The following is a 13,885-nucleotide window of genomic DNA, read 5'->3' as shown; positions in this document are numbered from 1 at the left end:
ATGGCATATTGAACACAGAGCCCGCGGGTGGGGGTGTGAGAGGAGGAGAGAGGACCTCGATGGAGAGAGGCTTTGGCGATGCCTGCAGTGGGATGTTGGGCTCAACAGAGGAATATGTAGACTAAAGCCCTCATGTATTGGCTCAGTGGTTGAGCATCAACCTATGAACCAGGAGGTCACAGTTGGATTCCTGGTCAGGGCACATGCCGGGTTGTGGGCTCCATCCCCAGTAGGGGGCGTGTAGGGAGCAGCCGATCCATGATTCTCTCTTATCATTGATGTTTCTATCTCTCTCTCCTTCTCCCTTCTCTGAAATTATATATATATATATATATATATATATATATATATATATATATATGTAAGCTCTTGTTTATTAAACACCATTGTATGAGCCAGGCATTAACCCTTTGGACAATCCAGTGCAGTAAGTGGTGTAAGCCTCCAGTTTACAGGTGATGAGAAGGAGGCTCAGGGAGTCACAGGAACTTGCATGAAGACACGCAGCTGGTCCGCAGCCCAGCGGGCGCTTTAATCCAGGCCTGACCACACTCCAAATGCCATGCCTCTTCCCCTTCCTTGTCCAGATGACAGGGAGAGTGTATTAGTTTGATCTTGCTGCTATAACACAACACTAATGTATTATCTCAGAGTTCTATAGGTCGGAAGTCAGACTGGGAGGAGTCTCCCTGGGCTAAAAGCAAGGTGACAGCCATTCTTTGGGGGTGGGAGGATCTGGGAGCAAATTGATCTTGCCTTGCCCAGCTCCTAGAGGCACGGACATTCCATGGCTTATGTTTCCCTTCCCCCAGCTTCAAAACTAACCACCTTGCATTTCTTTGACCATTTTTTCCCTCGGCCACATTTTTCTGACCAAAGCCAGGAAAGCCTCTCTGATTTTCAGGAGTGATTAGATTGAACCCACCCGGACAATCCAGCATAATCTCTCCATCTCCACGCGCATACCTCAGTCCCATCTGCAGAGTCACTGTTGCCGAGTGAGGTAGCCTGTTTTGATGCTGGGGACTAGCACGTGGACACTCCTGGGGGCATTGTCTTGCCAGTTGCAGGCATGCTTGCTTTGTATCAATGCCATCCTGTAAATGCCATTACAAAGGGGAATTTCTGTTGAATCAAAAGTAATTAGAGGGCAACACAGGAACTTAAAAAGGAAAGACGTTGGTAAAGCAGAAAGCTTGTGGTTAGAGGAAGACAGGGCAGTGTGGAGGCCGCTGCTCGAATTTGTTCTGAACACACTGGAAACATTTCTTCCCACAGTTAATCCTGCGGTAAATTTGACTCTTTTATTGTCAAGGCTGACAGCTCCATGGATTACCCAGCGTAAGAGCCTGACTGAGGAATAAAGGTGATGTCCAAATCCGTAGCTCACGTGCCCAATTTTGTACTAATTCCCCACATTCTAGAGTCAAAATTCCTGTTCTTGCCCGGCCGGTGTGGGTCAGTGGTTGAGCATTGACCCACGATTCCCTGCCAGGGCCCAGGCGCAGGTTGCAGGTTCAATCCCCAGTAGGGGGTGTGCGGGAGGCAGCTGATGGATGTTCCACTTTCACATTGATGTTTCTCTCTCTCCCTCCCTCTTCTTCCCTCTCTCTCTAAAAATCAATTTTAAAATCTTAAAAAAAAAAGAAAAAGAAAAAAAGAACGAAGGCCACATTCAGACATGTGTGGTTACCATTGACTTTAATGGGAACAGCCTGTTTCTGGGATTTAGGCTATGAAATCGGTGGGGAAAGTGTGAAATGGAAAAACAGGAAATAAAAGGATCCATTGGGCATCGTGTTCAAAGACTCCAAAATTCTGTGTGTCATTAGGGGGTGAGTTTAAATTCACATTTTGCTAATGAGGACCATTGTCATCTCTCAAAGAATGACTTAATCCTGCTACCCTGCCATTACCAACGATTCATTCTTTTTTTAAAAAAAAAATTTTTTATATTTAAAAATGTAAGTATATTTTTAAGAGGAAAGTTAGAAATTACAGAAACGGCTGGAAAGACTCATCTCCATTTTGTGGACACACACACACACACACACGCACCCTGGGACACTTGGGAACCAAAACCAACCAGCAGGCATGGAAAGTATCTCATTGGCGTTGTATTTCTGGCATTGCTATAACTACGCGCAAAACAAGTGATGCATGAAATGGTGGCGACATCTGTTCTACAACCTGTGGGGCTTTACTCACAAAACAGTTGTAAAATGTTTTGGGGGACAAAAATACTTCTGTGTATCTATGCAGACGCTCTCCCCTACGGGACACACACACACACACACACACACACACACACACACACACACACACACGTACGTGTATATACAAAGGTTGTGCTGAAAAGGAAGAAAAGAAAGGAACTATCCATTTCTTTAAAATACGTTCATTTTTCTCCTCTTAAATGAAGCTGCATGTGTTGCTTTAAAGATACCTTTTTGTTGTTGTTGTTTAAATCCCACAAAATGTAAATTGTCGCCGAGCTGAAGTCCACGGTTCCGGTGGCCAGGCTGTGGTAACATTCGAGTGGATGCTCAGCGAGTTTGTTTGGATTTGGTAGGAAAACATCTTCTGGCCTTGGAAATGAAATCATTAGCTGTCTATTTGTTTATGGCCACCGCCGCCTGGAAGTTTCTGGGTACTTGTGTTAGTGTATCTTTGAAATTCTCGAATGCACAGTGTGTGGGAAGTCACACACTTGGGTTTCAGCATCACTCAGGATGTTCCTCATTAAGGAACCCAGAGTCACCTCCTTCCCACGACTCCCAGATGCCTCCACACTGACCGCCCAGCAGCCCGTCCCGGCCGGAGGGGGAGCTGCGGGCAGGACCTTGTTATCTGTTTCCCCTCCAGTGGGAGACGGTGCACTTGTTCCTCAATCAGGCTCCACGTATGGCTCCCCAAAGGGGGGCCGGTTGATTTTCCCCTCACAGCGTGTCCTCCCTTAATATTAGGTAGCATATTTGCAAGATGGTCTTTCTTCTTTGTTTTTAAGCACCTGGCCTCTAGTAGGTAACAGTGTATTCAGTTCATTTAAACGGGGATTTGGCTAATTTTACCGTCTTCTGGGCAGATGTGGAAGCACAGAGGGAAACGTTTCTGGGGACTGTTAAACGCTGGTGTTTGTTCCGTAGCCACTCCATTGTACATTGTTCCTTGAAATGGCTGGTGGTGGGTCCTGCGAAATGGGAAGTGGCTATTTCAAGTGTCACCACGTGATCCTACGGTGGGCATCGGAAAGTGACCCAGCTCATCCCATGGAAGTGTTTAACCTGTAAGGGGTCTTTTCTGGGAAAGTGTGGAGGGTGAGTTGGGGGTGAGGATGGCGCTGTGACAAGGGGAGAAGGGGAGGGGGCTGTTAGAACCTCCCTGTGAGAGGAGGCACCTGGTGGGCAGCCTCAGCCCCGCTCCCCTCGCCTAAACACCCAGGGCTTCTCGCTCGCTTTCAATCACAGCCACACTCATTACCCGCCTTCACTGTCCATTTCACCTTTGCACACCCAGCACCTGCGCTCGCTGTGCACCCTGCACCTCGCAGCCCCCGCCACACCCTGGAGCTCCCGTCTCCCTCCTGCCAGCAACCCCAGGACATGTGAGATGAAAACTCTTCCTAGAACAATAGAGGGAGGAGGCTAGTCAAGGGAGCCCAGGAAACACTGGGTACCCTCGGGAGGTTAAGAAATGGTGAATCATGTCCTTGGGTAGTTCTAGTGATAAAATAATTACTCTAACAATTTCGTTGTAGCCCAAACTGCAAGTGTTATCGAAGGGCTGAACTAAGCCCCTGAGGTCAACCCAGGGTCTGCACCAAGGCTGGAGGCTGGGAACTGACCATGTCATCCCGCAAAATAATAAATCCCTTTTCTAGAAAAGGGAGATAATTGCATGAGCTCAGCTCCAGTAGCTGTTGTGGGGAATGACTAATAGACGGAGCGCGGAGGAGCTGGAGGAAGAGCCACTTTGCAGTCGTGACGGGGAAAGAGGCTGCGCTGACATTGGGCAGGTGACTGTGAGCCGCGCTTCGGTTTGGATGGAATAAAGTGAGGTGATGATCAAGAATGTGGGCTGGGTTCCAAGCTCTGCTCTGCCCCTGACTAGCTGTGTGACCTTGAATTCCTGATGGGTAGGCCGACCGAACCTGGCTGGGCTGTGCTAACATCTGAGCTCACCAGGTACAGCGCCGGGTCTCACGGCGGTGGCGGAGCATCATGCTCTCACGCTCACGAAATGGCAGCACCAACTGTTTACAGAGAAGATAAATGGCCTTCCTGGCCTTTTATAAATTAACGAGAAGTCTTCTCATAGTTATAAGTGATTGTAGTCAGGGTTATCAATAAGAGGTGGGTTGCATTATCTCATCAGATAGATAAGAGAATGTTATTTGGAAACCTCGAAGCATACCTGTGCAGGGAAGCAGCTGGGCAGGAATTCAGAAAATCCATCCATGGCACCGCGTGAAAGAGCACGCCGCCCGTCCGGCCTGAAGGACATTCTTTGCGGGGTGACAGGCATTCCGACAGGGCCCGGGGACCTGCCTGCCATGCTGATAAAATCATGCACGAGGTTTTGCAAGATCTGAACCATTGAACGTGCTCTCTGCCTGAGAGCTGGCCTTTATCTCCTGTGCGCATCTCTTCTTGGGGTGGGGAGAGCGGGGGACCCCGGGTCTTGGGCTCGGTGAAGCAAGAAATTTGGTTCCTGGTATTCAGGCGACCCTGGGAACCAAGTCTTCAAAAATTTGGTTTCAGTTGTCGCTTGGGCCCTATTGGGAAGAGAACAGGACTGAGCAGCCCCGGGGCACCCAAGGGTCTGGTTAAGCAGTACCACACTGCAATTTCCCTTTCCGGGCACTGAGTCGCCTTCTGTAACAATCCATCTGGGAAGAAATGGATACAAATCTGCATTCCTGCCAGCAATTCACATATTAATGGATCAGAACAAAATAGTTGCTCCTTTGTTCAAAGCTGTGGACTCTAGAGAGAGCCCCGCGTCCATTAGGCCGCGCCATGGAGTGTGCTCTCTGGAAAGATCAGGCGCGGATTGGTCTTTGGAGCTCAGCACTGAGTGGCCTGGCTCTTCACTGCGGACACGTGTGCACACGGTGGGACTCCAGAGCTAAGGTTCATGTAACCAGCTCACAAGAATGCCCACACTGCCCTGACCCGGTTCGGCTCAGTGGATAGAGCGTCGGCCTGCGGACTGAAGGGTCCCAGGTTCGATTCCGGTCAAGGGCATGTACCTGGGTTGCAGGCACATCCCCAGTAGGGGGCGTGCAGGAGGCAGCTGATCGATGTTTCTAGCTCTCTATCCCTCTCCCTTCCTCTCTGTAATAAATCAATAAAATATATATTTTAAAAAATGCCCACACCTACAGGACTGTCCTCAGCATGGTGGTCCAGGGAAGCTGCCCAGCCACCTCCGCATTTCAGGACTGATAGGAACTCCAAGGCCTGCTAACTGGGTCTCAAGGAGAGTCACATCTCTGCAAATTCCATTGTTGGGGGAGGGGAATTGTCCACATCGAAGTCTTTTGAGGGTGAATTTAATTTTTGAAGGAAACATCCCTCAAAACTAAGTCTATGGAAAGAACTCTTACTATTTCCAACAGCCTGGAGAGACCTGGAGAGCATTATGCTGAGCAAAATCAGCCAGTCAGAGAAAGACAAGTATCACATGATCTCACTCACATGTGGAATCTAATGGACACAATAAACTGATGAATAAAATAGATCCAGAGACATAGAAGCCTGGAACAGACTGAGGAATCTCAGAAGAAAGGTGTGGGAAGGTGGGTGGGCAGGAAGAGATCAACCAAAGGACTTGTATGCATTGATGCATAACCCATGGACACTGACAATAGGCGGTGAAGGCCTGGGGAGAGCCTAGAAAGGGGGGGGGGGGCATATGTAATAATTTCAACAATAAAGATCTTTAAAAAGTCTACTCAATAAGGTAAATGGTCAGGATGGACAAATTCAAAAGAAGGCAGGGCCGTAAAATGACAGCACAGGTTTCCTCCAATGATCCAGGGTGGTTCTGAGAGGTGATTCCAGAAGCACCTGGAGAAACAGACGCCCTCACACTACTGGTGTGGCCTCGGCCTCTCTGAGGGCGGAGAGACCGGGTCTTCAAAAATGCGCGTGCTCTTGGCGCAGAGAGTCAGTTTCTAGGAGTTCGTCCTAAGGAAATTACTGAGATGGTATGTGGAGATTTGACTGCTAGGAAGCTTGGCGTCATGCTAATACTTGGGAGTGGCCTGAAGCGCCAACGATAGGGAATGGGTGTTCTGTTGCTGTGGAAAGCTGCTCACGTTCTCTGAAAAGGGCAGGTCACCCAACAGCAGTAGATCTCAACCTTCTGGCCCTTTAAATACAGTTCCTCATGTTGTGACCCAACCATAACATTATTTTCGTGGCTACTTCATAACTGCAATGTTGCTACTGTTATGAATCGTCATGTAAATATCTGATATGCAGGATGGTCTTAGGCGACCCCTGTGAAAGGGTCGTTCGACCGCCAAAGGGGTCGCGACCCACAGGTTGAGAACCGCTGCCCAACAGGCTCAGAGGCAATCCAGCCTTTAGTATGTCCCTATGGAGAGGGGATGGGACAGGGGATGGGAAGGCAGACACCACGCTGCGAATGGCAGGTGGGAACTGTGACCATTTTCACTGTTTTATTTTGCTGGCCTACACATTATGATTTTTCTGTGATGGAAAACTCATTTTTATAATAAATGGATAAAATGAAGCAGCGGAGAGGGGAAGGGGGCCCTGCTATCCTGAAAGAGGAATTATGATGTGCCTGTATTCGTTTTGTTAGCGTCGCCGTCACAACGTACTGCTCACGGAGTGGCCTCATCAACAGAAGCTCATTGTCTCACAGTTCTGGAGGCTGAAAGTCCAAGGTCACCGTGTCGCAGCGTTGGTTCCTTCTGAGACAGAGAGTGGGAATCTCTTGCCTGCCTCCCTCCAGCTTCCAGTGGTTTATGGGCAATCCTTGGCGTTCCTCGGCTTCTGCCGCACCACCCCAGTCCCCGCCTTCCTCTTCACATGGTGTTCTCGCTGTGTGTGCGTCTGTGTCCAAATTCCCTTTTTTATAGGGGCATTGGTCATATTAGATCGGGGCCCACCCTGCCCTAGAGTGACTTCATCTTAATTGATCACATCTGCAGTGACCCTATTTCCAAACACCGCCTCGTTCTGAGGTACTGGCGGTTAGGGCTTCAACATATAAATTTGGGGGCGGACACAGTTCAACCAATACCAGTGCCCCGATGAGATAGGCACGCTGCTCCCACCCAGCCGAGGTTAGTGCCTACCTGCCACCACAGCCTTTGCCAGCTGCTGTGCAGTATGAGCTTGGACCAAGGTCAGGAGTAGTGGGGTGGGGTGCCCACATCCCCGAGGACTCCAGGTTCAAAGAGATAGATAATGGTGAAAACGGGGAGGCCTGAGCTGGCCCCTCCCTGCCCCAGGGTGCCCAGCAGGGCTGCAGACCTGCCTGGGCGTTCAGCTCAGCACCTCTGAGCTGGGGAGACCAGGGCAGAGACCTGAAAGGAAAAGTAGTCTAAACTAAAAGAAAAGCACATTTGGGTTGGATATAGGAGTTGTGATTTAAAAATAGAAAGAAAGACCAAGAGAGGAGGGAGAAAAAATAATTATGTACATTCCACAAATATCTGCACACAGATTATTCATAGCAGCTTCATTCATAAGCACCCAAAACTTGGAAGCAATCGCGATGCCTCTCAGTAGATGAATGGATAAGCTGTGTGCATCCACACAATGGGATATCATTCAGTGATTAAAAAGAGATGCGGTATCCAGCCAGGAAAGACATGGAAGAACCTTAAATGCATATGACTAAGGGAAAGAAGCTCATCCGAAATGATGTACTGTATGATTCCACCTGTATGACATTCTCGAAAAAGCAGCTGTAGAGACTGTTATAAAATCTGTGGTTGCCATGGATCTGGGGGGATAAGGAGGAGGGATAAACAGGTGGAATGTAGGAAACTGTTAGGGCGGCAAAACCATTCTGTATGGTAATGTAATGGTGAGCACATGACATTATGCATTTGGCAAGACCCATAGAATGGCCCAGGCAGTGTGGCTTGGTGGTTGAGCATTGACCTATGAGCCAGGAGGTCATGGTTTGGTTCCCAGTCAGGGCACATGCCTGGGTTGTGGGCTCGATTCCCAGTAGGGGGCATGCAGGAGGCAGCCAATTAATGAGTCTCTCTCATCGTTGATGTTTCTCTCTATCCTCCTCCCTTCCTCTCTGAAATCAATAAAATTATATATATATATATATATATATATATATATATATATACACAACACATAGAATGTACAGCACAAAGAGAGAACTCTAATGTCAACTGTGGGCTTTAGTTAATGATAATGTATCAGTATGGTCTCATCACTTGTAACAGCCGTCCTGTGCCAATGCAGGCTGTTAGTAATGGCTGACGTTGTGTTGGGGTGGGGGAGGGGGATCCGGGAACTCTGTACTCCAGAGGTCCTCAAACTTTTTAAACAGGGGGCCAGTTCACTGTCCCTCAGACATTCCACACATGCGCACTGCGGGCCCGGGACGAGTCGGCTGCTAAGCAGGACAGGCAGTGGCGGCAAAAACACCCGGTGGGCCGGATAAATGTTTTCGGCAGGCCGCATGTGGCCCGCGGGCCGTAGTTTGAGGACCCCTGCGGCCTCCTCCATTCCTCTGTAAACCCAAAACCGCTCTCAAAAAATAAAGTCAATGAACTTAAAAACCAAAAAGTATATTAGGCATAAAGAAGTGTCAAAGGGATCATGCACTCATCAGCTACCCAACAGGGGCCCCTGGCAGATAAAAGGTGGGGCAGTTGCAAGAGTTAACTCTTTTTCTGAGGCCTTTGAGAAGACACAGATGACCAAAGTGTGACCCAGCAGGATGTCTGAGAGTCAGGCACCCCTGGCTGCTCACACCTCTCTCAGACTCAACAAAGCCCTTCTGGTGGGGCTCAAAGGTGGGGGTGGGGGTGGGGGTGGGAGGCGGTGCGGAGGAGGGGAAGAAGAACCAAATTCTTATTCCAAGAAATAACAGTTTGGAACATGCACAAGAGTGTCAACGAGTTATGTAGATCTTATCAGCATCGCATTTTTGGTGCCTCCCAGCTATCCAGCGAGGCTCCACCAGCCTGTCAGCACCCGTCAGCGGCCCACGCATCACAGGCCTATCAGCACCTTGGGAGGCTGTGCCACGGCCGGGCCTGCCTCCCCTGGGCCCCAGGAGGAGGGGAAATTCAGGATATACCATCACACCATGCCCTCGGTTTGCTCGAGCGCCCTCCTCTCTCGGCTCGCATTCTGTGACTTGGTTGGGGCCCACTGTCTGTAAAATGGAACAAGACCTTTCATGCTAATTTTGGAAAGGGTACCCAGGTTTGGGGAAGCCTGATGTTCTCACATCTGAAGGAAGAGAATGTGTAGTTTCAGTAAAGCGAGGAGGAATTGTACAGAGTCACCCTCAAAGTATGTTACGTGCATAGAGGTGTTTCTACATTTGCAGATAAAACATTGTGATTTTATAAAACTATGGACCAGGGATGAGGCCCGAGGCTTGCGGAGATTGCCCTCTCCACCTCCCCTGCCCCTCACCAGAAACAAAGCTCTCACAGTAGATACGTTACAGCCGTTCAAATGTAATATTGCTACTCGATGCAACAAACCATTTATTTAGACAAATGCAAATGATAGCCTTTATATGTCAGCTTTCTTTTGCAATTGCCTGTTTATGACATTAAAGTCCGTGAATGGATCTCCTTGTTAGTTGGTGTGTTTGTTTTCATTTTTAGGCAGCTTTAAGTGCCTTGAAACAATTTTCTGAGCAAGGACTGGATCCAATGGAAGGGACAATGAATATTGACAAAAGCTCTCTTGAAAAGTGAGTAAACCTTCTGTCGTATTCTAACATTTATAATTTTGTCACTGTACAAGAAAATAAAACACAGATCATGATAAGGCAAAAAACTCAAGACACGAATATCTGTATCTCACAAAATTATTCACAATACGGGTAAATGTAAATAAACGAGAACCCGCACATGTGGTCACATTCACTGCCTACCGTCTGACTGCGAAAGTTTTAATCTGCTAAGAGGTTATTATTTCTGCATTTTAGTGCCTTTGTTGGAAATATTCATGTGTTTTGTTGACCGTAGAGACTGGCAAAAACGAACCAAAAAATTGTGTTCACTTCACACTGTGGCGCATTTTCTGGCTGAACCATTTTCTGAGATAAAATGTTTGACTCACATTCCTGCCAAGTTGTGGGCACAAGAGAGAGAGAAGGAAAAGAAGTTGAGAGGCGGCCCTCGCCCTGGCAGCATTTGTCTTTCGCATTGCCGTCCGAAACGCAAGCACACGTTGCCACAAAAGCGTGGCTCCCCAGGGCGTTCAAGGCAGAAATGCAGTGATAGCAAGTATGTCTGAAACCCAGCTCAGAGCTTTTTCATGCTATTGAACTTAAGCTCTTATCTGAGACGGGATTTTAGGTCTCTCCAGAGACCCACTTTATAGTAAAGAAATTGAATGCAGTTATATTTACATAGCGGAATCCAAACTCTTCGAGAGCAGTAGTAACAGCAGGTGAGGTTTCAGAACACACACAGGAGATCACGTTTCTAGGATGAAAAACAAAAACCAGATAACCCACGACATAAAAATCAGATATGCGGATCCTACTGTTAAGAAAGCAACACCCCCCCCCCCCAACCCAGCCTTTGCTCATTCATATTTAGAAGGTGAGAGCGTGAGAAGAAAACATTTGGTACACAGACGTGGCATTTTAAGTTGTCTATAGATTGGCAACCATTTATAAGCTAATTTAATCAAAACCGTTTCCACATGATCTCATCAGGAGACTATCTGAACATAAATATTGTTGTTTCACTTTAAAATGTCACTTTGGTGGTGACCTCTGCATCCCGTGTGCCATCTGCTAATAAACATGTCTGAAGTTGTGCAACCCTGCCCCTTCAGCTCTTGTTCATGTATTAATCTTCCAGACAAGGCCCGCATCTGGGAGAGAAGGCGGACAGTAAGCAGACACACCCCGGCCCCATCGCTCAGGACTGCAAGAAATCAAAGCCCGTCATCTAACAGCTCCCAGAACCACGGCGGCCACCGCATCCTTATAAACCTGTCAGCACGCATGAGGGTGTCTGTGTTCAAGGAAATGAATGACTAATACCCTTATTTGAGTCTTATGTGAAGACAACGCTATTCTAACACACGAGATAATATACGTAGTCCTGTTTATTCAACTGGGGTAGGGGTGGGGGCGGGGGAATAAACCTTTGCGCATTTCCCTTGGAACTTGAGATCGGATCATAACTCATGTGTCCAGAGGCAGCAGACATCCGATCCTGCTACTGGGGCTTAAAATAGCCATGAGTGAACCGTGTTAGAAACAGAGGTAACGCTTCTCCATGATCGGTAGGGAAACTGGGTTTGGTTCCGTTGTTCCGATTGTTCTCTCGTGGCGCTTGTGTTCCATTCTCTTCTCTCTCGTTTTAAATAATGCTTGACGATTCACCAGTCTCCCGATGACGTGCTGTGGAATGTGATGGTCGTTGTCTTCATATAGAGTCACGCAGTTTCTCTTTCCCTGCAGGTCTTTGTCATCCTCATCCTATACCCGTGTGAATAACTTTAAGGCGCGCACACTACTCCAAGATGTATGCAAACAAACATGGTTTACATCGGGTTGGATATTTAATTAAAACTATGAAATCGCGTTAGGATCAACTAGTTCCAATAGACTCCAGGAATTTAAAAACAAAAAAACAGCTCACTTGTGGGTTTTGAGCTCTGTGATACCCATAGCCACCAGGGAGGCGTCTTGCCTCGACACACCATTTCTCTGGGTTCCGCGTCCTGTGGCGGACACCGCGCCCACCCCCATTCGTGTCCTGTAGCCGCTCACTGTTTGCATCAAGAGTGTTTTTAATAACTGCCTCTGGACTTGGGACAGTGAGGAGGATCCGCATCAGTGCTGTCCCCGGCGGGGAGGGGAGAGCCTGAGGGGCGGCCGTCGGAGTCTAGCCAGCTTGTAGCCAGCCACGCTCGGGGCCAGCATGTCGGGATCCAGCGTGTAGCAAATGCAGTAAAAATTTGGTTGGTTTCTGTGTGAAGTGTGGTTACTGTCGTTCTTTCGTTCCCTGGCTCTCGTTTCTTTAAGAATCACCCCAGCGAGACCCGTGCCAAAGGCCACCACCCGGCCCAGGCACCCTGCTCAGCCTGGGCACCCAGGGCGCCCCGGTCGCCGGCTGCCTGTATCTGCGAAACTGCAGAACGCCTCCCGGTGACTCGGCGCCCGGCCCTCACGTCACCTCATTGCTCAGGCTTTCTCCGTATTGATCTGCAGGCGTTGTGAAATGAGAAAACACTCTTCCATCTAACTGCTCGGCCCAACCTGACAATAGGAATATAATTATGTAAGATTTCACAAGCAGAACCACCACAGATCATGATCCGGCTGACTCACGGGCGACAGGAGGATAAACAAACAGCAACATAAGGAAATCACTCGGGGTGTTTTTAATGATTCCCAGGTGGGGAAGTCCGCCAGTTTGGGGAGGGCTGGTGCCCTTGGAGGAAATAGGTTGGGTTACATACGTTTGTAAAGTTGGGGTTCGCAAAGGTAAGCCAGGTGGAGCAGGAAGTCCTGCCGCCTTGCAAGGGGCGCAGGGGGCCCTCACTCATTCCCTTGGGGGACAGGCCCTCAGGGTGCGGGGGGCGGGGAGAGGGCAGGCCTGTAGACAGCACATTTCAGGTGGGCTCATTAAAGGGGATCCCCCATTTACCAAAGGCAATAAACACAGACCACCTCCCGCAGCCCACAGTCCAAACACCACCGCGGCCTGAACAGGGCTGCGGGAGAGCGATGAGAGCAGGGAGCAGCCGCCAGTCAGCTCTCGCAACCCAAGTATTTAACTCCGAAGCATTTAACTCGAGCTATGTGACACGAGTCATTCCCGGAGCTGATGGATCTCTGAACACGGCGGGGTTGGGGGGGGGGGGGCGGTGTGCAGGGGGGGAGCAGGGAATGTCCATTTGCAAAGGATCTCCAGTTTAGGGGACAGGATATTTATTCCAGATTCCATCCCCTCTACCTGCTTGAAGAGCCCAGGAAGGCCTTCCCATAGGTCCCGGAACAGCAGCCCTCCCGGGAGCCCCGGCCTCTCTGGGCGGAATTAGCAATGCAAAGAACGGGTGGCCGCGGTCCCTCACAGGGACCTGCTGGGATGCTCTGCTCCAAAGCCGATGTCATATATCATTCGAGGGGAAACCATTAAGTAGATTTATTGAAAGAACGTTTCTTCGGCACAGGGAGATCTTTTTGATGAAAGATGGGACTCATTATTCTCTACAGGACACAGATTGACTTATCTCCTTTATCAATTACAGTGTCTGCTTTCAGCGTCTCTCCATCAGCACGGGGCTTTGTAGTCCCTTCCCAGTGCTGAGGCCAATGTGTCTGAAGAAAAAGGTTTGTGTTTTACATTTTAATTGGAAATGTAATATTGCACTTTGGAACTCTGACCCTCCCTTTCCAGGACAACGTGCCAAAGATCAATGGGGAGACACTGCCGGGCAGGCTGGGACAAGGACGTCCCTCCCCTTTCCTGGGGTGACCTCAGTGAGTTGTCCTGGTCCTTCTCCCCAGCACACATTCTCAACAGTGGGGTTTTGTGTGTATGTGTGTCGGGGGAGGCGGGGGAGGTTGACAGCTTCGACCAATTTCCTGCACCATAAAATAAACATAGATTAACGAGAAACTTAAATTAGTATACAGAGGTTTGCAGGACCTTGGAAATGTGGTC

General features: G+C 48.9%; 1 protein-coding gene across 8 annotated transcripts in view; it reads left to right on the top strand.

Annotated features, from left to right (window-relative positions):
• Window positions 1-12,193, top strand: part of STAU2 (staufen double-stranded RNA binding protein 2) — a 223,369-nt gene extending 211,176 nt beyond the window's left edge. For all 8 annotated transcript variants that reach the window (XM_036338537.1, XM_036338536.1, XM_036338535.1 and 5 more), the window contains 2 exons: window positions 9,854-9,942; window positions 11,066-12,193. In XM_036338537.1, the coding sequence (XP_036194430.1) occupies window positions 9,854-9,942; window positions 11,066-11,159 (183 nt within the window). In that variant the 3' untranslated portion in view covers window positions 11,160-12,193. The remainder of the gene's footprint in view (window positions 1-9,853; window positions 9,943-11,065) is intronic.
• Window positions 12,194-13,885: the final 1,692 nt, after the last annotated feature.

The sequence above is a fragment of the Myotis myotis genome, unplaced genomic scaffold (assembly GCF_014108235.1).
Source record: "Myotis myotis isolate mMyoMyo1 unplaced genomic scaffold, mMyoMyo1.p scaffold_m19_p_16, whole genome shotgun sequence".
In the NCBI taxonomy this organism is placed as follows: Eukaryota; Metazoa; Chordata; class Mammalia; order Chiroptera; family Vespertilionidae; genus Myotis; species Myotis myotis.
The sequence above is the reverse complement of the archived record's forward strand: the minus strand, read 5'-3'. Positions and strand labels throughout refer to the sequence as shown.